Here is a 25929-nt window from a genome sequence, read left to right on the forward strand (position 1 = left end):
GCTTACTTAAAACATAAAAGGAACCCTTTCCTCTTTCAGTGGGACCCCGTATGGTTTGGGGTTGCGAGCCCATTCCTCATCTTTTTATCCCACGACTTTTATAACCGGTTTGGCTAATGTTGACGGTGTGCACGCGCATCACAACGTGCTGTAACGGGCCCGCACAATGCCTCAATAAAAAAAAAACCTTTAAAAAGTACGGTACTTTCCAAACCTGTTGCCTTGTACGCTATAATTTCCAGCAAGTAAGTCAAATCAGAGTGTGTCTCCCCTCGTTCAAATACACGTGGGAAGGCGAAGCCCTGACACAGTTTTGGAAATTCCACATTCTCATGGTGAGGGTGGGGTTTAGTTTTCCCATTGGACCTAGCAAGTACACTTGTGTTGAAGACCCACTGTGCACACTTTATGAATGATAAATTCAAATTGTTATACTTTTATATCAAAGCATTACTGCAAGGTGGCCAGATAAAACTGTCCTAGCACAATATAAATCATTCTACAGAATTTGATACTCACTTAAGAAGTATAACAGTTATCATTAGATAATATAATCAAAATGTTTTCTACATCTGATTATTTTTTAAAGTAGTTCTTAATTTTCGATTTAAAGCTTTCGTGACTGCAGGGATTAATATTCTTGGTTCTTTCGGTAAAGTCACGTAGAAGGGAAATAATAAAAATAAAACAATATAATAAAATTATCACGACGTTTCGGCCACAACGCAAGTAGCCGTCCTCAGGTGAAGAAACAGAGCTGTCGGAAAGACAGCGTCTTAATTAAGTCGTGAGAATTGTATAATATTATGTTTTATTTTATTATTTTATTATTTCCCTTCTACGTGACTTTACCGAAAGAACCAAGAATATAGTTCTTAGTTTATTTCCCCGTTTAACACTCGAGCCATACATCAGAAATATAAGGTCATGTATCGTTAAATTTGCTTTGTGTCTTATTCACTGTAATTTTTTAAAAATAACCCATTATAATAATTGATTTGATGGTCATTGTTGGCAATCTGCGTAGGTGCTCGCTAATGACAGGCGTCCCCACAGTCTGTGTCGGCTACATGGGGGATCTTTGTCTTTGTTGATGCAGGTGGTGTTACTGGTGTTTGTGATGCTGGTGGTACAGATGCTGGTGCTGATATGGCTGGGAGCTGAACTCATGATTGGGAGCCTGCTGCCTATGAAATAAGAAAAAAAACCATACTCCATGTTATGGTATGACTTGTTCTTTGAAAGGTGATAGGCTTACTTTGTGTGAGGGATGCATGTCTTCACTGAGGAGGTGGTGTTGGAAAAGGTCCCAGATGGACAGGGCCTGCACTGTGCATCTGAAGATTCTGTTCCTGTAGAAAGACATCAATGGTTGTAAATTTCTTCCGTATAAACGTGTCAGTCAAGAAATATGTATTTTACATTTTCATTATTTATGTAACATTCCATGGTGGATCAAACTCATTCTCGTGAAAACTGTTTAATATGATTGTATTTATTAGGTTATATAAAAACATATAAAAGCTGCATATTTCTCAGTCCGAGAGAAAATGAAAGCAACGAGATTTATGCCATTAGATTTTTCTCGCTATTTTGGTCATAGTAACACAAGCCAGAAATCTAGACACAGGGCCGGTATATAAAGCGGTTTACTTAATTGGGTAACACCACACAGCTACATCAGCCGCTACTGGCAGGCTATTTCTTTCTGTAACACAGCACCTTTGTGATAGCCTTGGAATAAGAGAGGCACGAATACCAAATGAACTAAGTTATGATTATTCTTGATTCTTTCGGTAAAGTCACGTAGAAGGGAAATAATAAAATAATAAAAATATAAAACAATAAAAATTCTCACGACGTGTCTAGATCTCTGGCTCACAGTCTTGTGTTACTATGACCAAAATAGCGAGAAAAATAAAATGGCATAAATCTCGTTGCTTTCATTTTCTCTCGGACTGAGAAATATGCAGCTTTTATGTATTTTTATTTAACCTTGCAGTCGAAACGTCATGAGAATTTTTATATTTTTATTATTTTATTATTTCCCTTCTACGTGACTTTACCGAAAGAACCAAGAAAATGAATCCCTGCAGTCACGAAAGCTTTAAATCAAAATTTTAATTATGATTATTATTATGTCATCAAGCATTCTGAAATTCCCAATAAGCTCAACTGTGCAGTGACCATGTCAGGAAGTAGGTTCATAACCTGCCTCTGCAGACCTGTATGTATGCATGTTGAACTTCTTTCGCACCATACGTAGCCATCCGTGCTAATCGGCAGTGCGGAGAAGGACACCATTGTCCCTTTACATAAGTAGCTCTCAAAAATTATTCAGATATTTGCAAAACACTCACTAAAAATGAATTGGCCAAGTATCTCAACGCAGTACACTCCTGAAACAAAATATCTCGTAACATCCTTGGGTGGTAGTATATCTACACACACGAAACATCAGAATTAAAGGAATAACGAAGTTATGTACAACTCGTGGACTTGCGCACGCCACACCTATGCAGACGTGCCTTCCCATTAAATAAAAACTGTCTCTTTACATTTCATTACTTTTATTCATTTACTACTTATCTTTCTTATGCTGTTCATTGTGCACGGTTGCACTTTATTTTCACGCGGTTGTAATTTACTTTGCTCAGGCGGTGTTAGCCGCTGAGGGCGTGACGCGTTTCTTTTACAATTCTTGTTGCTTTCTGCCCCCCTGCACCGTTCCCGTTCTGCTGTAATGTGCACTGATGCCTACTCTTTAGAGGGCGATATTGGCACATACATCTGAAAATTGATTGATTGAAGTCAAGTAAATTTTATTTTTTGCTTACACACCGGCGCCTTTCTGGCACAAAGTGCTATCGTTGTATTAATACTCAAATATAAAAATAGAACATTCTATACAATGACAAACATACTATAGTTGTTTAAATTCCAAAAATAATCACAGGTTGTGGCTGTTGTTGTATGCAAGTGCTAAGAGATGTGTTGTTGTTGAGTTGTGACGTGAATGTAGTGATGATGGAGTGGAGCGTGCAGATTGCTTCGAGGAGGTTGCTCCAGAGGTGTGGTGCTGCAAATGAGAAAAATCGGTCCAACCACGTGGTTTGTGTGTTTGTGTTTTGGTGGTTGGAAGGGTGTTGGGAATGAGGAGCGACGTGTTTTGTTGTTTTGCTTAACCTGTGTGAGGTGTCTGATGTCAGGCGGAGCTTGGTTGTGTATTACTTTGCATGTTCATGGGATTATTTTGAAGCGAATTCTCGATTTGATTGGGAGCCAGTTGAAGTTTTTTTGAGAGTTTTGTGTGATGTGGGATGATTTGTGGAGGTTGAAAACTGTAGCTGTGTTTGAGGTATGCTGAAAAGTGGGGAGTTGCAGTAATCTAGCCGTGAGGTTACGAATGCGTGTTCAAGGAATTACCTCTCCTTCATGTAGATGTTTGGGGCGATCTGTTTGATATTGTGCAGATGGTAGTGTGCAGTTTTGTGATTTACAGTTACGGCTGGATTCTTGAGACAACGATTTATTTATAACTGCATTGGTCAAAAGAAAAGTGGTCAGCAGTTAACCACCACTGAGCCAGTGGCAATTACGTACCGCTTGACAGTTTAGTTATCACAACAGTCTTGTAACTGAAGGGCATCAGCAAATAAAATGAAATCTACTATTTGCTATAGAGAGGACAATGAACACTGTGATGATTCACAAGCATCTGACTGCTTTGTGCCAATGTCAGAACTGCAATTTCAAATACACCCCACACACACACAAATTATGAATAATTAATGACTGTCCATCTGTAGAGAGGACAATGAACGCTGTGATGAGTCACAAGCATCTGACTGCTTTGTGCCAATGTCACAACTGATGTTTCAAACAAACCGCCACAAATGATGAATAATTAATGACTCAAAGCTCTGCTGAAGACAAAAGACCCGATCTCAATTGGTTCCCATCTCATTTAAAGCATTTTTTTAAATAAGTGATTTGCTTTTATTTCACACTCATCATGTAATGTATCAAGCATAATGCTTGTACCTGACCATATAAAGCATTAAATTCCATGCTATTGCATTGCATTCCAGGGGATCGAATTTTGGAATAAGCTTTGTCTGCAACAGATGTCACACACTACGTGTCATGGAAAGCTCATAGTTGTGTGTGCCTTCATATTGGCACACCTTCTTATGCAAGTTGGAAAAGGTGTTGTAATGTAAGCACACGCTTATAGTCAGTCACCTTTCTCCTTAACCTTTCCAACATGCATGACACACCGTGACCGCTCAGCTCCGGATAAGCCTTCTCACGGAATAAATGAATGCCACTTTCATCTCAGCGTGGCCCAAGTCCAGTGTCTATGCATAGTGAAAGCTGCTGAAAAGAAATGCTCCAGTCCGTTGGGATAACAGGAGCTGTTCAGTTTCACTCTTGACTGGCACACGCGTATTTTTTTTCTCTCCTGCAGAGATTAGTACACTCGACCTGCGCAGCGTCGTGTCTCGGCTCATCTATAAGAGCCCTTGCATTGCATGCTTGAGAATCAAACCCATTATTGCAGCTAATGTGAATTCGCTGGCTCAAGGAAAGCGATATTGACTTTGTCAGATCAATGAGTCGCAATGATGAGATTTTAGAGGAGCCCTAGATAGCAGCCCATGACAAGGCCGATTCGCGTGTGCATTGAGTTTGATGTTCTTAATTAAAACAAACGACCTCAGCTGAATTGGATCAGTACTTTGACACACAATTTGGCCAGTGTAGGAGATACATGTGTTAATAGTAACGTGCTACTTTAATCAGAATACAGTACTGAAGGCAAGTACTGGCTATTTCATATTATACATTTGTGTAATAAGATTAGCCAGCGGTTGTTTTTTTTTGTATTTCAATTGTGCTATTGCTATCAAGTCATGAGACCACGTGGCTGAATGTAACTTTGCAAAGCACTGGATAACCTGTGTTAGAGAAGAGCCCGTGGAAGCAGATACTATAGAAGTGCTTTTGAACCTCCATTCAAGTGACTTTTTTTGTATTCACACACGAGAGGAAGCACCTTCACACACACCTTATTCTGGAAAAATGTTTATCATACTGCAGACACACTGATATGTCTAATTGTTAGAGCTAGAATCGAGTCAAACTAAGTGAAACCCCGACTTGTTTGCGTGTGAATACGGTGACTGGGCTGGGACTATGGAGGAGGCTCGTGAAGGATGCTCCCGGGCAGTTGGAGGCAGTCGCCCTTCAACAACAACTGAGGGCAGAGGAGCGACGCTCACATCAACGAGCGGAACGCCGGGTGGCTAAAATACTGCAAATGGGCACAGTAGGGGGTACAGCTGGTGCATTTACCAATCATCTCAGTCAGCCAAACCGATGGCTCCTGGGTCTGTCCCGAGACCTCCTGTCAGCGAGCCTTCGACACTTCACGTGGCTTCAAAGTGCACCTGGCCTGGCACAGGCGCCGTGGTGACGTCACCATCACTTAGTGATGAATGGCGGGTATTAGTATTGGTTTTGAGCTGGGACTACCAACTCACTACACTTGAGAATCCAGTTTAATCACAGGTGGCTGCCCAGATTCGAACCCAGGATCTGCACTGCCACCTTGTCTCCTCCATTGGACTTGTTTGTAATATTACCATGTACTTTCATTGCTTTTTTTTACAAATATGAAAACGTAATAATAGAGAGATGCATGTATTTGCTGACTGGATTAATTTGAGAATAGCAACCCATGAGTATAGACCATTCTTACGACCTATTAAGTGTCATTCTAACACACCAGGGTTGATTCTTATGACAGATGCTTTCCACCTCGATCATGTCACAAAGCCAACAACTTTAGTGTCGTACTATTATTACCAAGGCTACATCAAAGTAAGCCCATATTTGTTAATTTGAAGAAAGTAATCATACAAGTTATTAAGTCAGCAAATTATATTGATTTTGAAACCACATGCCTGTGATTACGTTACTACTGCTAAAATCTGCAAGTTATCAGTAATTAAAAAATGTTTAATGGCGATATTTGTGATACTGCATTTGCAGTGTTGCACAATTACAATAAACAACTCAACACATTCGTTAATAACACTGCCTTAAATGGAAAAGGCAATGTCCCTGTAGTTGACATTCTCCATGTGCTATGCCAAAAGGGCCATTGCCCAAAACGTTGCCTGTTATATATGTGTAGTGTAATAGCGTCGGCTGGTGGACAACAGCGGCAACTGTGGTGGACAGACAGCACACACGCCGGTGAGCGTGAGCACGGTGTGTTGGCAGAGAGGAGGAACTAGGGTAAGGGTCACGAAGGACCCCATCTGGAGGTCTCTAGAACCTGCTAGCGGGTTCGAGAAGGGAGGCGCGGTCAGGGTGGAGCCAGGCTGCGCTGGTAGCATAAAAGGAGCTGAGAGCGGGAGCTCGAGGCTGTCGGTTCTGGTAATGGACTCGCCTCGTCCTTACTGTCGTCTCGTCGCCGTCGTCGCTAAACGTCTCCGCTAGATATTGCGCTACGAAGGAGAGTAGTTGGCTATCTCAGCCAGCGCCGTCAGTGTTAGACAGCCGGTGTTGTGTACAGGCTGGGCTGAGCTACTGTGGGGAGTGTGTGGACGAGACCGTGAAGTTGTTAATAAAGAAGGTGCCTCCTAGAAACTCTGTCTCTGAATCGTTGACACAACATTTCTATTCTTTAAGGGCCACAATGTGTTGAGTTTTTTGGTTATCTGTAAAAAAGTAGCCCACTGTGAGCATAGCTCTAGTGCATGGAGCCGCATCTCACCATGACTGGAGACTTCAGAGCCAGGGCCACAGACGCTGTATTCCTGACAGCGCAGACAGCTGCCATGCACAGCGCTGCCCTCCACACAAAACGACCCTTCCCGACAAATCACTGCATTGTCACCAGCGTCTTGAGTTACATCTGTAAATTCACATGCAAAATATACGGAATTATTAATACGGTAATTACATCATCTGAATAACAAAAAAATCGTCAAATTGCAATGAGCTTCGGGAAGTACTCAATACCATTGATAGCCATAAATTAGTGGTGATGGAAATTCCACATTCCTATGGTGCAGGACAGTCTCTCCATAACAGTGATGCTTTAGGGCACTTCACTTCCCAATGCTAAAGTAATATTGTTGGCCCTGGAGGATAATGGTATGAGTCGACTTCCGGTAGAGATTTCAACCCACGACCATTTTGTCGTTTGAGTGCTTGCCACTGTCACCTGGTTAGACAACTGTCCGTGTGCTCACAATAAATCTCGAATCTGCATGTATGTTTTCTTGCAATATGTAATGATGCATGCATTGTAATGCGTAAAAAGTTAAACATTTGCCAAATGGTGGCATTTAGTACCCATATAACGCTGATAAGCATGAACATGCATGGCAAATGGACATTTAACAACACGATAAGGTGGTGAAACAAGCACCACATCCATCAATGATATGGCCACACTACTCCGTATATTTGTTTTGACCAAGGCAATGCCTAACTCAGCCTAATGTCTTGGCTCATATCTGAAATGACACTGATATTCCTATCAGGGAATGTGAAATAATTGCAGACATCTAGAATAAAATGACTCGCTAAGCACGTCCCAGTTGTTGTTAAAGCACAATAAATAAAGCGGAAATGGGCAGCACACACCATGAGAAAAGCTGAATAGAGAGAAATAGATCACATTAACCAGAGAGTGGAGACTGAGAGAAGGCAAGAGATGCAGAGGAAGCAGGAAGAGATAGCAACACCTAGATCCAGCAGAAGCAGGGAAGCAATGGTGTCATATGTTGGCATCGATGGCCTAGACGAAGGTGTCATCTTTATCTCTAGATTTGAAATATAAATAAAGGTTTCTCCAAAATAGAATTTACATTTGCTGTCGTTATAAGAGATCACTTTGCAACGTGACTCTTACCTCCTACAGGTATTTCAATGCCTACCACAAGGCACGATTGGTTAGCCATCACATAACGTGAGATGTTCGAAAACCTCAACTCGAATTAAGCTTCACGTAAATGGGAGTCAGACACAGTGATATTTATAGTACACTTCTTGGAGGTGCAGTCTACTTGAAGCCATACGACCGTTAATTGGGAACAGACATCAACGTGTGACATTTTTAAGCAAATGTATATTGTCACATATTGTCAGTCACTATCGGGTAAATACTTGGATGCCTTACTTTTTGGGACCTCTGTCGTGTTTGAACTTGCACAAATTACGTCAGCCTTGCTTGTCCCAGCTTGCCACACACCTGCTTCACATCTGCCACAAAACATACGCAGCATGTAGCTTGTTATATTTTAGGTACAAAACATAATTGTCATCTTTACAAATATATGAATTGATCGGTCAGTGCCTAAAATTGTTCAAAATGTGTTATTTGTATTAAAAAAATTATAGCATCACATTTATATATCATTTTATTGACAAACATGAGAAACAAATGAAAGTAATTATTATAGTCACACGATTTTAATAATAAAAAATGTGTGAATGCATATGTTGCCTTTCATATGTCTGCCCACGTTGAAATATAAAATAATTTATTTACACAACCACTTTGACTCCAGATCCTTCTGGGAAAAGTATCATATCAAGCACATTCATTCAGGACATGCCCACTCTGGACCGGTTTTGACACACAGTGTTCTCATCAGCAGGGTCAGGCTTGGTTGAATCAATGCTGGTGAACCGCCAGACGTTAAAGGTAAGGACCCTCTCTTCAAGAAATCGGTCCTTGTTCAACGTACAATTACATAAAATATGACTCAAAATAATAATTAGCATCAGAATTGTGATAGATTGCTCAGAAATATACCTCTTGTGCAATTATATATCCCATTCAGAAGGGTGGTTGAGTGAATCAGTGCGCTAATGCCTTCGCAATCCAATGTCTTTGCCTGTGAGATAAGGATGCAGAGCACAATTTCCAATCCCCTCTACAGTATTATGGTGCATCCAGAATGCCCGCCTCCACACCATTTCCACCATCTCCTTAAGGCGAATATTTTAAGCAAGATCCCATGGGTATCTCACTCTGCTGTTGCTCAATATTTGGCATTTGGAAAGAGCAGTAGGGCACTACATGCTATGCGTAGTCACTATATTGGCCTGCGGGGTGTTAATGGATAATCCCTGTTTTCTATTCACTGAGGCCTTTTTCATGGCAAGAATAAGGTGTAAATAATCCTGACAGAATTTGTGTTTGAAACATGGCATTATCCCTTCAATAAAGGCATTCATAGGTCCAACTAATGAGCCACATAGGCTCAGTATTTCAAATACCCTACCTCAGCATTTCATTAAGGACCACACATAGCATTTCCTCTGCCACTGCATTAGTTACACGTTAAATATTTGTGCAGAACTAATATGGCACAGTACTCAGCCCACAACTAAAATATAATGAGTTCAAATCCCAGTTCGGCGTTGACAGTCTCTTGTCCCTCCCAGGTCGATGAAACATATACCAATATATGGCAAGTTACGAGTGGTCAGATCGAGAGAATGGCTTCTGCCATAAAGAAAGTGGAACGTCCAATATGGCCACGAGCTCAACCCATTACCCAATTGAGTGTGAAAACACTTTCATTTTGACTCTGTATTGGACACCTTCAGAGACCATAATTAAGCTTGAAGTGGTAGCAGCCCATGTGTAAAGCCTGCAGAGGGCCTCACCAAAGATTATTAACCTGCAGTCTTGAGCGATCACCCACGTGTATTTATCACCACCTACCAGTAAATCAATGCGTACCTTGTTGATTAATTTACATGGAAATGTAGGTCAGAGGAATAAATACATATTTGACTTTTGCTGCTCACATCACACCGAGCTGTGATGATCCCAAATACCTGGAGGTCACTCGGAGTGCTGTGGATAGGATGGACATGTACCCTGAACCAAGTGGCTGAATTTTTATTTACAAAGTTATTGCTGCACAGCTACATGAAAACTGTCAAATCACACTTGGCACATGAACATCACAACTGGCAAAATATACACTCAGGATAAAAATACAGTAGTGGGGCATTCCCAGACACCTGAAACTGTTTAACCTCATGCAAAATGTGGCAGCTTGCAGCATGTAAATAAAGCGGGTTCTGGTAGTCGTTTAATGTTTTGATTGTAAAAAATGTGACGTTAATGTGCTTTACACTGAGGGTGTGTATTGCCAATTATTTGGCAGTTGAATACCACCTTGGTACCATATAATGGTGAATGGTTTAAAATATAGATTTAAAACTCTTCACTATTACAACACAATTAAGCAGATTTATGGCCCAAATTCCCTGCAGTCATATCATATAACATATGATAAAGTGATCAAAGCCTTATGATATCACAGGGTTGTGAGAGATAGTGCTGTATTGGAGAGGCATTTATCCAGCAGTTAATTGACCATGGCTGATTTATGATGGCCACAGCCAGCTTTCTAAAGCCGGTATCTTGGTAATTAACCTTTGCTCATATGCATGCCGCTTTTAGAGCTTGAACAAAAAAACACATCGCACCAAATATCTACGTCATACTTTTTGGGATTACATCATTTTGTGTAATCAATAGTGTTGCACAGACTAATTATTCTTGACACCAGCCTGTGCTGTACAAGCCGCAATCAAGAGGATGCTACTGCTCTCTAACAAACACGGACTCCACGTTTGCCAATGCAGTTTGTGTTTCTTCAAGGCCTTTGTACCACGGGAGCCTGAGGCACAGCCATTTGTAGCCTCGGCCTTGGGGTGAGCGAAGCGTTCATTATACCCACCGGGAGTGTGGTTTGCATGGCTCCGTCTTTGAATTATTGTTGGAGAAGCTGCCTTTCGGACATTTCTTGCAAGTTGTGTTCTTCGTCGGGGTCCCTGAGAGATTGTGAGAAAGTGTAAAAGATCCCTATTGAAGATCTTACCATCACACTTAAGTTAACATCACTATAATTGCAGGTGCCTTTACAAGGATGCAATAGGCAATGCTTGACTAGTGTCTTGTAATTCATGCGTGAAATTGCTATTCTTGTTACAATCACCTCGGGCACTTTGTATCAGGGCATTACATATCCTGTATTTAATTCCCATGCTACAGGTTAACGAGATGTATTGCAATGTGCATGTATTAGAATTGTTGCAGAGCGGTGGTGCAGGGGCTGTGAGCCCAGTGACCCGAGATTGAGTCCTAGGCGTGACGAGCATCAATGATCCACATCCCTTCACCAACCCACACTAACCCCAATGACTGTCACGGTGTGGGCAGACCTTCATCCAGGAGGGGGCTGGCAAAGGACCATACATTATTACTTTACTTATTTTTACCTTTTCATGTAACTATTTTGTTTTCATCAGGTAAGCCCCACTGAGCTATGTAGCTCTTTTTCATAAGCAACCTCTCCACAAATGATAGCTCAATGAAGTGGCTCATCATGTGGAAATGTATAGCAGCCAAATACTCTAAACGCGTGTTTTAAAATGCACAAGATGTAACATTACAAAAGCCCTGATAACCCAGAACATTGCACCAAGTTTGATATTTTCACTGCATTGTATATTCCAAATTGCATATGTCCTGGTTAAATTAAAAACACTGCTCACGTCACATGATGGAAGCAGATGCATTTTATTTACTTGTCTTACTTTTGGTTTCTTTCCATGAAGCCTCACGCAAATGAATAGCTATTAGGAGAATAATGGGTTTTGGCATCCCAATAAAATTGGTCCATAAAAAAATACCAGTTGTCAACAAACCAAAGTCCAAAGCTATGATGGTGATTTAATGGATGCTTCTGTGCATGCAATGCTTTACTCTTGTGCACTTCACCAATTACATTTCAACCATGACGATGGAAATGCAACGTGCAACGTCACGGATATATAAATACAGTAAATGCTGTACTCCATTTAATTGTTATACAAACGTGATGCAATTGCCGATACAAAACAGAACAATCTGTTAACCAATGTAAATCTGTCAAATTAGCCCATGTGACCCTGTCGCCAAGCAACCACACTGTTTTCGCTATACTTATTATAACTACTACTACTACCCACTTTCAACTTGTGGGGATACCCGATTACAGATGAATCAGAAAATCAGGGCTGGACATGAAATATTGACCTGGTGGCATTGGGTGACAGCACCTTCGTGCCCGTTAAACTGTTGGATAATGTGCACGGTCTGAGAGGCCTAAAAATAAATACATGTGGAAGTCTCCATGAAATGAAAAATATATACTTACCACTCTTTAAGTGGTTACATTTGGTTTCTGGTTTAAGCTATTATACTGGACTGGGCACCTATGAAAACATGCTTTATAGCTCATCGGATTCCTCCAGTATGAATAAATATTCGGATTCAATGCTCAGCACTGGATGACTACTGTATTATACCAGGTTACAGCTGACTGTGGAAGCACCAAAGTCTAAATGATGGACAAGGGCAACCGAGTTTTATTTTGGCTGCAGCAGGACCCCATCAATGAGATTTGGGAAATGTAATTTTTTTAAAATAAAAGTTACAACGGTAGTGACCTCTTAATAATAGTAGAGGACCTTGGTTGTATTTACAATGTGTATTTATTTTTCGCAACATGAGGCTATGTTCCACAAATGTGCATTTTGTTTTTGCATTCAGTTAAAATGAATGTTGAACTTTCATGCATTCAATGCCATTGTTTCCCTGACACACTTACCTCGACTGACAACGCCCTCTCCTCTCGGGCAGTTTTTATGAGAAGAACACTGTTTGCAGCTGTTTTCAGAAAAATATGTGCAGTACATTCCATCCTTGCACCCACAAATGATATTTCCTTCAGGACCGCATGGCCTCTTGACTTGCAGGGAGGCTGTACCACGACACACAGCAAGTGAGAAAAGGTGAGCATTGGGCATTTCAGGAAACTATTTATGTGCAAGTGGAATTTATTTGCATGTATATTGACCCTAGTACATAGAGGCAAGGGAGACAGATATACAATGCTGAATAAAGATAGCAGCCAAATCAGCCCAAGACTACTTAAATTTCTTGTTAAAGTCAAAGTCTTCCCCTTCCCAAAACGGACAGCACACGGTAGCCACCTGTTTTGTTGGCCAAGAACCAATGCTGGAAATTACACATTCAAGTTTTATTTAAATCAGGCCAAGCCTCCAGTAAATCACATGACTTATGCGTGGCCCTCAGACTCAAAATCTCTCCCCTATCCCCACGCCATGTGCAAATACACGCTCCTCCCTCTATCTCACTTCATGCTCGCTCCTAATCTCTCCATCTCTTCCCTCTATTTTTTTTCGACCAGAGGAAACAAGAAGATGCTCGGTGTAGTCGGCACTTTGCTTCATTCATCATTTCGTTTTTTATGCTTTGCTTATGTAAACCCCCCCCCCCCTTTTTTTAATGAAAGATTTAACAAAATATTTCTCGCTCTGCTCTCCTTACCCCTTCCCTCTCTCTCTCCACCCCCCTCTCTGCCCCCCCCCCCTCTCTCTCTACCCCCTCTCTTCCTACTCCATGTCGCTCTCTCTCGCTCTCTCTTTCTTTCGTGTTTTGCGCGGTGCTTTTAGCGCCACATCGCGTGGATTTTTAGCATTTAATTTCATTTGTTTGCTCGTGACTTTGTGTATTTCATATCGAAATCGCCTCCAGTGCTGTTGCTGCTGGCGGCAATGAAAGTTGTTTAAAAGTCAAAAGTCTCTCTCTGTCTCTCTCTTTTTTACACCTTCTCATCCCCCAACATCTTGGCAGAGTCATTCCTTCTCCCCCTCCGACATCATGCCCAGCGCTCCTTCTCTCTTCCTGCTGGTCATCTTAAGCCGTGTCCTCTCTGTCCCGGCATCCCTCCCCTTTTGCCGGTCCTCTTGCCCTGTCTGCGCTTTTGCACAGCTGACTCCACTCCCCTTCCCATGATGTGCCACGGGTAAAATGTATTTTACAATGCAATTTTCACTGATCTTTACATTGGCCGAAGCGTATCACCTAGTCTGACTTAAATGCAATTTTAATGTGGCATTTCAATTTTGAAAACATGTAAAATAATAAATATATATTCATGCCTTGCTTCGTGCTTTGATTTCTACTGAGTCTTGTACAAGTGAATTGGCGATACTAAGGCATACATGAAAATGGAGAAAACATTACCCATCTCAAATTTGCTGATGACACGGTCATTGTAACACCAATGGCAAGGAATTGGAGGAAATGTAAAAACTTTTTAACGAAGCATACAAAGTTGGATTCCAGATATTTGTACATATATATGAGCAAAAGACAAAATCGAATGCGACAAATACACTAATCGATTGGAAATAACTGAGAGAGACAAGTAGAAAACACGGCAAAATAGTTATACATAGGGAAGTTATTGAATGCTTATCGGGATCAAGATGTATATAAAGATGAGGATGAGAGAAAAGGTTGGATGGAGCTCTTTTGGAAATCTGAACTTAATCATGAAAAATAATCCACCAATATCCATAAAAAGAAAGTTGTTTAATGAACGTCGACTACCTCCTATGACATCTTGCTCACAAACATGTTCATTAATGGAGAGAATTAAATGAAAAAAACAGAAAAGTGTACAAAGAGGCATGGTGAGATGCTTGCACTGGCAGAAAAACGTATCTTCCCTCCTAAACAACAATTGATTTCCCATCATACATGCCCGGCTAATTAGATCATCAGTAAATTTGCCACTCTTCAATAGGAAGCACTCAAGAGATGGCTCAGGGGTAAGTTGTCAGAAGACCTATTGGGAAGAACCAGCACGGCTAAAATCCTGGCTTCTTCGTTGATCACCAGCGATAAAACATTCAACTGTAGTTAAAATTCAGGCCTGTCGCCAGTTGCTGAACAAAAATCCATTGCAAAGATGATTAATTTTAACTTCACTCGCCCAACCTAGCCCAGCTCAAAAATGGAACATGCTACACAATCCACTCTTAAAGAAGCGTGACGTGGAGCAGCATCTGGCGGCTCAGTGAACGCGATCCAATGATGAAACCTCATTTTGTAAGGTGACGATTTTGGAATGGTAAGTTTTAGTCAAAAGGCCGTGGTGTGGCAAGTCAAAGAAAGGTTATTAAATCGGGTGGCATGGTCTCCCCCACCCACTACCACCTACCCCTAAAACCCCCACCCCATGTTTCACAATTTAAAAAAGGATTGTGTTTATGTATCCCCATATCTCGGTGTTGCTATCTCTGTCTGTCCGTGTATCTCTGCGGACTGATTGGCAGGGCTGGTTTTTCCACAGGTATAATCCTGGAAGCACCCTATGTCATGTGTTTCATCAGCCAATGTTTCACTTCAGACTTTCTAATTCACGATTTACATGGCCGTAGTGACCTCCGTGACCAAATCATAGCCTTAAGTCATTGAGTCAATATTGTTCCGTGCTGTCAATTGGCATTGTGGATTTCAAACATCGCACATCCACGAAGTGCATACATGCAGATTCTAAACACGTGACTTCATGTTCTATAATCCAATATTTAATCAGTTCTAGACGTTAATAACTGTACGGTAATCAAAAGTGGCGTTGCCTTTAAGCAGGTTTTCATACGGAAAGCTTCAAATTGCATACATATGAACTGACAATTGCACACATGCAGTTTAAACCCAGGCAAATCCTTGAGATGTTTACATAAAATATTAATATTTGAATACATGCACGTTTGTATAAAAATACAAGAACTTAGTTTGACATTATACAATATATTTTTAATACGTACATACACACACAATATGTACGTGATTATTTCAAACGTGCATAATGAAACGTCACTGAAATTCTGAAATTGAATTTAAATGCTCTGCAAACAGAATATTCGTGGGTTATATTGAAAGGTCATGGTACAGTGAAGCCAAGTCAGTGTTAAAATCTGGCCAAGCATTTCATTATGGAAATGTCAGCCCAGCATTGTACGCAGCAACAACCAAGCAGAGAAAGGGTCAGCCACAACATTTTACTTTGAATGTCAATTTTCCAAATGTCAATCACTGTGGGTGAGGCCTCTGTGCCAAGGTTTTTCAGTTGTTGCACTTCATTAAAAGTCATCATCGAGCAACTTGTGAATTCGTCAGTAAATCAATCAATCGTGAGCATGATACTCTCTAGCTGCTCACTCACGCGTGCAATTATTTTGTGCTATTATTTGATGTTCATGAAAAGGCAACGTCTCCAATCCTGAAGAGCACGCGCACATATTAGAATACAAGTAGCACTTATCAGAAGTGGTTGAAATAGACACACGTGTTTCGTGCTAACTAGAACAGGGCATTCTAACGCTGGCTCAGGCTCACGAATCAATCAGAATCAGAATCTTTATTTATTTTGGAGGAATCTGAAGAGCTATGAAGCTCTTTTTCACAGATGTCCAGTAAGTTACGATGAAGACAGGCACCACCAACCATTTGGCCATGGATATACGGGCATATTGCAGCAAATACACAGTCTCCATCCACACAGGTATCGTGTCCTTAAATTAATGTAATGACTATACCTGGGATAATCTTATAATATTGAATCTGTTTATATATAATAAAAAAAAATGTTTCATTAGTTATTCACGTTAAAAATAGGAATAACCACATAGCAACATCGCCCCTTACTGGCAGACTAATTTGCATCTGCGTCCCACACAGGGATAGTTAACACTGGGATCCCCTTGGCTAGACTGCAGCCGGGCATTGGAATGGTTAAGTTCAGATGTGATGTAAGGCAATTGGCATCGCTAAGGCATTCAAACTCTCCGTAACAGAAACCTGCCCACTGTTCCAACTGCCCCGCGGGGAGCTTGAACCAGCGGCTTCTGGATTGCAAGTCCGCTGTGCTGATCATTAACACCACGGCAGCCTCTTAGTATTACTATCATATGTTAAACTGTTGTATCTTAATTTTGGAGCTTTCGTGACTGCAGGAATTATTCTTTGGTTTTTTCGGTAAAGTCACGTATAAAAATAAAATAATAAATTAAATAATAGCATACGACGTTTCGATTGCAACACAAGCAATCATCATCAGGTATAATGAAATAGCGACATAGAATATAACCAGAAAACTATAGACAGACATATAAGCAGACAGATATCACCAAGGTACATAGAGAGAGCAACCCAGGTACAGAGAGAGGTGATCGTCTCTGTGGGGTGGCCTTAAATAGACAGAGGGGGGCGGAGGCAGAGAGAGGGAGGGGGTAGGGAAAACATTTACATGTCAATGAGTACGAAGGGAGGGGAGTAAGGTAAGCAGGCTTAGAGGGAGACAGAACACACTAAATTAAATAACCTAGCAAAGTATCGAAATGTTATGTAAAACGACACAGAGAGTCGGTCAACACACAATTAACGCATTGCCTGGTCGATTACGTATTTCAAAGATTGCTAAGTTAGAATTTAAGTGTGAAAATTCCAAAGAAAGACAAAACATAAAAAAGAGGAACGGAGACACACAGACAGAGCAGAACCTAAGAACGATACAAAACGAGTGTAGACAGAGAAAATTACACTAAATATACAGGCAGTAATCGATCAGGCAATGCGTTAATTGTGTGTTGACCGACTCTCTGTGTCGTTTTACATAACATTTCGATACTTTGCTAGGTTATTTAATTTAGTATGTTCTGTCTCCCTCTAAGCCTGCTTACCTTACTCCCCTCCCTTCGTACTCATTGACATGTAAATGTTTTCCCTACCCCCTCCCTCTCTCTGCCTCCGCCCCCCTCTGTCTATTTAAGGCCACCCCACAGAGACGATCACCTCTCTCTGTACCTGGGTTGCTCTCTCTATGTACCTTGGTGATATCTGTCTGCTTATATGTCTGTCTATAGTTTTCTGGTTATATTCTATGTCGCTATTTCATTATACCTGATGATGATTGCTTGTGTTGCAATCGAAACGTCGTATGCTATTATTTAATTTATTATTTTATTTTTATACGTGACTTTACCGAAAAAAACCAAAGAAAAACTGTTGCTAGTTTTGAGGATGAGATTTTTTATTGCTTTAAATGGCAAACATGGAATAATCAGAGACTTTCATCATCTAACTGAGGTTTCCTACTACAAGGATGTGTTTGAAAACAATTCCATAACACAATTCCATAACACATTAGCATGTTGTTATTTAACCAATAAACACGTCAACTGTGTACGTATGCCCTTTATAGTTTACATTATTGCAACACGTACATGAGAATTTCCAATTGCGTCACATCTCACCATTCATGTATTGTGGAAACGTCCATAACTCAAAGTCATGTAGCAAGGTGACATTTGCATGATGTGTAGGCTTCCACACGCAAATGGAAAGTTCATGCTTCGTTAATCACGTCCGACCTAACCGCCACACCTCTATGCTTACTGCCTACGCACGTTGCCAAACGATTCGCTGATAAGAAATGGCATGCGACCATAAACACTGAAACACTCATTTGTATCGTGTGACGCTTGTGTGAGTGATAATTTAGCCATAGGCAATATCAGAGAGCTCATATCACTCAATCGTAGGTCCATGCCACATTCCTTCAATATGTAATCCAAACATGAATTGCCACTGTATTTTGTTTATTGTAATAGAGTGATGCTGTGATTTCTAATCCTTCGATTAATACTTTTTTTCCCAAAAGTATTGTATTAACAAAATGACTCAAGTACACAACACAGAGGATATGAAAGGAGGTTGACACCACCACAAACACACCACGGGTTACAGTGCAATGGAAACCTGTCTAAACCGCGTGTTTCAACTAACTTTTTCGATTTATACATTTAAAACTAGCTTCAGGGCAACTATATTAAATGCATTATTATGCATAATTCTATGACTTTTAAAATTCTAATATTAGTACAAAGCAACGGAGTATAAATATACATATATATCCTGTATATAAAAAAAGAACAAAATGCTTTCCCACTCAGGGTGTCAGTCATCTCATTTTCCAGCTCTGACACAGGGGTGGAAATTCCACATTACTCTGATGGGGAGGGTAAGAGCTGTGGCTTGTGTACTGTACAATGAACCCAGCCGTCTGAGTTCGATTCTCAGTCAAGGATAACGTCAGTGGTACTGTTAAGTGATTTCTGAAACTGGTCTTGGTCAAATCCCCTTCACCATCTGCAGTGGTGGTCTTCAACTTATGGAAATTCCAAGTTCCTATTTGGGGGCCGAGATTCCACAGGAAACCGTTATTGTTGTTCACAATGGTCTCTTCTCTAATTGGCTGCCTTCAATATTCGTGGGCTGCTAATGTGAAACCAAAGTGTTTTCCACTGAATTGCGGTTTTGTGACCTCTCCACACACCAGCAGCGTGCTTCACCCACCACAGTTTGACGTCACATCAGCTCGTTGATGAGGCATCACAAATCAGCACTTGGATTTTGAATGCAATTTGAATGAGGCAGCCTGGGGGGGAGGCCTGCGCAGGGAAGTTTCCCCTTCGTTTACATGTTTATTTGCCTCGTGGTAATGGCGTTAATATTCATCACAGTGTGCGCATTACATCACGTAACATAATGAGGAGCACGGGTGCAGCCCGAATGGCCGCTATTGACCTGTCTTGCATGGCTTACAAAGAAGCGGCATGGCAGGCACACGTCCATGAGTGTGTCAACCGTTCATTATTCACATGGCCTGCTGCATGTATGTATGTAGAACTTCCTTCGCCAACCGTGCTCATCGGAGGCGCTGGGGAAGGACAACCCGTTTAAGCGTGGCTTTTTCTCCAGGTCCTCCAGTTTTCCCCCTCCACATTTAGAAACATGCGTTTCCAGTGTTTGGCTGCTATAAATGGCCACATTATAAGCCACTTCATTGGGCTATTATTTGTGGCCAGGTTGCTTCAGAAAAAGAGCTATATAGCTTAGTGGGCCTTATCTGGTAAAATAAAAAAAGAGTTTAGTTTAATATGAGAAACTGTGTAAGGCTACCCTTTAGTGCTTTCCTATTACGGTTGGTATGCTTGAAGATAAAACACCAACGACCCCCACCTCTGAATTCGCTCTGGCGACTTACAGCATGACTTCAGTCCTGGGGGAAGCGTTTGCACTCGTGGGTCATCCGTGGAGTCTCTCCGAATGACACAGAGCGAGTGCCTGAGCGAACGCGTTTATCTGCACCTCGTTAAAACAGGCGACGGTTATCATTTGTCTCCCATTAATGTGCCTACACCATCTGAGGTTTTGTCACACTGTGGCCTCTGTGACTTTTCCGCACACGGTGTTGACTGTTAGTGTCACACCGCAGACGATGCTCACACGGGTGGGGCTCCTGTTGAGCTGTCAACAATTACATCTCAATACGGGTATCAACACTTGCAGTCTCCCACCCCCAACCTCCCGACTCTGCACAGATGTTTCGAGTCTGAGCAAGCATTCAGGAAGGGGCAATTTGATGAATCAGTAATTACGAGTAATTCTACCATTCGGCCATGACACTGACACATAAATGGTGTGCTGTTACTAACAATATCATGGGATTTTTTTTATGTCCTGCACATTATACATCACATGTTGGTCTTGCTTGATAGATTTCCTGATATGCATTCTCAGGGGTTGTGATGTTTCATATGAATCTATGCCTGAGCCTTGAACTCAAAAGCCAAATGCACTGACCATTGAGCTGCCATGACTAGGTTTTAAAAAGAAAACACTAGTGTTAAAATTCAAATGTACTGAGTCATTGGAAAAAAAGCATGGGTTTTATTGAATGGGGTTGGTTGAAAAAAAAATTCATTGCACAATCGCAGGGAATTATGTTTGCTGAATGGTCCGATGCATGAGGCAGCAATCGGCAGCGGCGGAACATGGTCGCTGCAAACTGAACGTATGCTTCTGTTTCATATCGTATGGAGATGCAATTTAAAGTTAAACATTTTGGAGCCTGCTTAATGCGCTTCAGCTCCATATTTTAAAAACAAACGGTATCAGTGCGAGATTTAAATTTCACATTTGACTTATCAAATACTCCTCCATTACAAAACACGCGTGTTATGTATATTGAACTTCTTTGGCACCGTACGTCGCCAACCATGCTAATCAGAGGTGCAGGGGAAGGACAACAAACTAAACACAAAACAAATCTGTTCTAAAAAAATCGTTTTCATTCTAGATTTAAAAGTGCATAGCTCCAGTGTCTTCCTAATAATAACTTCATTACATACCGTGATTTTAAGAGTGAGAAACAATACATTTGGCTCTGCTATTTATCTCCTCCGAAGACCCAGCATTTCTGGGAACCACTCTCATTGCCAGTGGCCCCTTGTGGGGGGCTGGGCTTTGCGGGAGCCTTGCGCTCAGATTGTGTCATAACGCAGATTTCTATTCACACGTGGTTATCGACATTGGTGTAATAAGAAATGTGTCTCGACGTGGCAATTTTTCTAATGATTTAAATTCCATTTGCATTCACGCGGTTGGTAAGCGATCCTAACTGTGCACCACATTTACATTCAAATTTGATTTTCACTCCAGTGTGTGTGCGTAAGACTCTGCGGGCATGAGATATTGAGCGTGTTGGTTTAGTAGACTTGTGCAGCTGTCAACGTGGAGCAATTCCATTTTGGGGCACCGAGCAGCACTTGTAATTAATGCAATACACTGTGATCTGCGGTCACGTGATAGTGTGTGCACGAACGTTAATGATCATCATTGTATTCAACAGCTAGTAATTACTACACTTCATTTGGCGTTGTTTTATGTACGTGTTATGAAAAGTAAACATGCCTGTGATAAATAATGAAAACCATTCAATGGGATAATTTTCCATTTAACTGCAGGTAACATATTGTCGAGCAAAATTGATTTCATTCGTACAGTTTTCCATTTGCAACCTTATTGTATTTTTAATGGCATACATATAAATAAATGGTGTAATTTATGTATTATACAACGTGACTTTATGGTAAACAACCATTTCACTTAAAATTATAAAATAAATCCTGAATCTGAAAGGTGCTGATTTAATATTATTAACACTAACATAGGCTTTTATTAATATGCATTTGTATTTAACACATTTGCGTCTGTATTGTGCGAAAGGAGTTAAGTCACGAAGTGAATAAAAACATTCCTTCTGAGCCTTAACTCAGCAGAGCCACACATCGCCTCTAGGAATCACCGTGGATGATGAAGCCACAGAACAAATTTTAAATGTGTTTATCTTACCCACAGCCACACGGTGCTCATTCCTGCTCTTTTAATAGTGGACACAGCCCATCATCACAACAAAATACACAGAATATAGGGAATGACAAAATTACTGTGATTTTTTTTGAAGGATAGGCTCAATGTTGCATGTGAGAATGAATTGTATTCACAAGTGGCTATGCTGGTTTGAATTCTTTAATTTAGCCTGTGCAATGAAACAGACATTCCCTCTTATAAACGGGCCTGTAATTTCCAACTTAATTTGTATAATGGGCGAGCTGGGCGGTGCGTGGTGCAGTGATAGATTGGTGTCTTGCATTCAGAAAAATACGGATTCATATCATTGCAAATTTTCGACAACCCTTCATCCATCTGGGGTCTATAAAATGAGTACCACATTAGTTGTTGTCCTATGGAAAGGCTCACTGCCCGCCATAGGAATGTGGAATTTCCACCACTTGCTCTTCGGCATAAAGACGAGATGAGAACCACCCAACCCTTAATTCTGCAGTAAAGCAGTTTAATAGTTGTATTATGTCCTTTAGACGAACGTGGCATGCTAACATTACAATAAGAGTTACCAACATATGAATGTGTGAGTGTGAGCACGAGAGATTGAAGCAATTGAGTGTAGCCACAAAGCACGCTCACCAGTGTTGCACGTACTGCAGAGCCAGCAACTCGTCTCTGAATTCTCGTATGGTAGATAGTGGTTTGGTGGACAAGGTAAGCACTTGACGTTTGAGGTGGTCGTGCAGCGACTTTGTAAAACATAGCCTGGGCGAAAAAGAAAACACATGTCAAAACACATTGACAGATAATTAGATGTTTATATGTTATTAGTTTAATGGCGAGACAAATTCCAATGTAAACATTCTAGATTTCAGCATGTATTCATTGTATTGTTTATAAAAGGTAAAGGTGCAGCCCTAAAATGTATTTCTCACCCCACCTACTGACGGAAGGGAATCAACCAGAGGGAGCTTTAAAGGGCTGCTCCAGAGAGAAATGTAGCCGACACTTCCACGAGAGCCAGACATCTTGGAAGAGGTGAGAGTATCCACACTTTATCCCACCACACACGCAACCAGTCTTAGATTCATTCTGGTGTACCCATTTATATGTTTGGGTGGACAGCGACAGGGGAATTTGAATGGTTCCAATGGCGAGCCAGGAGTTGGAAATGGTGACCTCTGGATTGCAAGTCGATTTTACTAAACATTACACCAAGGCGGATTATGTATAGTTCATAATTTGATGCACTTCTGCCCCTGAGCTCCACCACTCACAGCAGTTTTGATACCTTCAGATGCACAATTGAGTCAAAACTTATTCGAGCGACACAAATTAACACAAACCTCCCCTCTTGTAATGGTATTTGCCTGTGAGTGAAGGACACTACTGAAAGTGAATCCCAAGCAGGGTTTGAAAAAAAATATGAGTGTGGACATTGCAAAATGTTTCTTTTTGTCATAAAGGGTAAAAAATAAATCTGGCTGTAATTGTATGATATGTCAATGCCTGGCTGTGGGTAGACAGGACACACTGGTGTTTTCATGAAGAAGAAACAAAAACATGGACAGAATGTTTGACCCTAGGCTTGTTTGTGCACATTTGCATGTCTGTGGAATACAACCAAACCAAGTGGCATTTCCTTGACGTGTACCTTGATACAGATCGGCATATACCCAGAAACTGCTGGCACAAATAGCCCCCGAACCAGTTGACGTACATTTTGTAAAACATGCAATTCTTTATTTGTCAGTGTTTTTCATAAATGTTTTTGTATTTTTCTTAACTTTATCCCGATTATGCCAGCAGCATCTTCAGGAGACAACTGATCAATGTGGATCTCTCACGGAGTGATATAACCGTTTGTGACAGCAAACGGCCCGCAAAAGTGGACATGACAGAGCTACCTCTGAAATCCCTTAAAGTGACCCACGGTACACATAGTGGGGATGCAGCACTTTCCCAGTTGGCTCTTTAACTTTGTCACATCACAATTCAAGCAAACAGTTTACATTCTTAGGGCCAGAATTTTGCCAAATGAAGTGGAGAACAACATGTCACGTGGTGGGTATTTTTTGTGTGTGCAATAATTGGTGCCTGAGACCAATCAACTCACGACACTTGAGAATGCGGTTTAATCGCAGACAGCTTCCTGGCTTCGAACCCAGCTTTTAACCGGAACCAGATCAGTGGTCTGACCTCTGATCCACCTGGCCCCCTCAATGTGGGGCATTATTTGCATGATATTTATAAAATACAGGCACATTTTAAAGTCATACAATCATTTATCCTGTAAAGCTACCCATAATATACGCATAACAAATATACGATTCCAACTATTTACCCATGATAGCCTCATCGAGTCTCTTTTCTTTTTGCAAAAAGTACTACATTGGGATGTTTGGTCAATACCATTTGGCAACACTAAAAGCTGTATATATTGTCAGCGTATAAAGATGGGGCATCTAAATATGCCAAACATTCGGCCAATGCAATTTTGTTTTCCATTGATTTTGATGTTATTGTGGATCTATCTGAATGTTTCAGCTGATTTTTATGAATGTTTCTTAATACGAGTACAATACTCCACTTAATGCAATGTCATCACCCCTCTATACGCGATCATGGATCACATTGCAATGCGTCAAGCTAAAACGCCTTCGATCGTTTGAAAATTATGCCCCTATTAAAGTGGTTAATTTCTGAACAAATCCAAGTAGTTATTATACTGTAAGTAATTGTAATACAAATGTTTAGTGCACTTTAATTACCATAAGTACACCATAATTTACGAGGCTTTAATAGCACACAAATACATATCATGTTTCTTGAGTCATTTCAAATTGTATCTTGCAGAGAGCAACTCTAATTTTACATGCTATATTTTACATGACTTTTCAACCCTGCATTGGTGTTTTTATAATCCATTATTTAGTCAAAATAGGTGATTTTATTGTTGTTGTAAATGTCTTCAATGACATGGGCACATGCTGAGTAATGCTGCAGTGTGTTTGATGTCTCATCTATAAAAAGATGCATATTTCAGCAGGACCTGATGACATTATCAGGATGACAGTGTGCCAACCACGATGAAACCCAGAAGTTCAAACTGAAAATGTATACATGTCTTCGAGATAAACCTTCATATAAAGTGTAACTTTACTCACTCCACTGCAACACATTATGATGATATCAGGTACAGAGTAGGCGAGCTTTTCCAAAAGCCAATACTGATAAATGTATTATTATTATTGCACAGAGTAGCTCTGTGACAGCAGACTGAGCCATATGCACATTCATGTGTTCAGAACAGGATCACTCGCAGATCCGTGTTGTCTTTCTGGGTTGTGCTGCAGAGTTTCTTCAACAGTCCCCAAAACACACACCAAAGGACTAAACTGCACACACCGCGATAACCAAAATATGAGGGCGGCGTCTAGACAGAGTGTTTGGGAAAAAAATGACTAGCCTCCTACCTTTGTTAGTCACAGTGCCAGAGGTGGGACAAAGTCATTGTTATGCAAGTCCAAGTCGAGTCTGAAGTCATCAAATTCATGACTCGAGTCTGACTCGAGTCCAAGTCACATGACTCGAGTCCACACCTCAGAGGTGGGACAAAGTCATTGTTATGCAAGTCCAAGTCGAGTCTGAAGTCATCAAATTCATGACTCGAGTCTGACTCGAGTCCAAGTCACATGACTCGAGTCCACACCTCAGAGGTGGGACAAAGTCATTGTTATGCAAGTCCAAGTCGAGTCTGAAGTCATCAA

General features: G+C 40.9%; 1 protein-coding gene across 4 annotated transcripts in view; it reads right to left on the bottom strand.

Moving 5' to 3' along the window:
- Window positions 1–25929, bottom strand: part of LOC133350360 (tumor necrosis factor receptor superfamily member 1B-like) — a 60396-nt gene that overhangs the window by 12976 nt on the left and 21491 nt on the right. For all 4 annotated transcript variants that reach the window (XM_061564663.1, XM_061564664.1, XM_061564662.1 and 1 more), the window contains 6 exons: window positions 22799–22924; window positions 12702–12854; window positions 10788–10881; window positions 8201–8283; window positions 6788–6928; window positions 1259–1352 (listed from right to left, as the gene is read on the bottom strand). In XM_061564663.1, the coding sequence (XP_061420647.1) occupies window positions 1259–1352; window positions 6788–6928; window positions 8201–8283; window positions 10788–10881; window positions 12702–12854; window positions 22799–22924 (691 nt within the window). The remainder of the gene's footprint in view (window positions 1–1258; window positions 1353–6787; window positions 6929–8200; window positions 8284–10787; window positions 10882–12701; window positions 12855–22798; window positions 22925–25929) is intronic.

Source organism: Lethenteron reissneri, chromosome 33 (genome assembly GCF_015708825.2).
Source record: "Lethenteron reissneri isolate LAM-NWPU_2019-01 chromosome 33, ASM1570882v1, whole genome shotgun sequence".
Taxonomy (NCBI): domain Eukaryota; kingdom Metazoa; phylum Chordata; class Hyperoartia; order Petromyzontiformes; family Petromyzontidae; genus Lethenteron; species Lethenteron reissneri.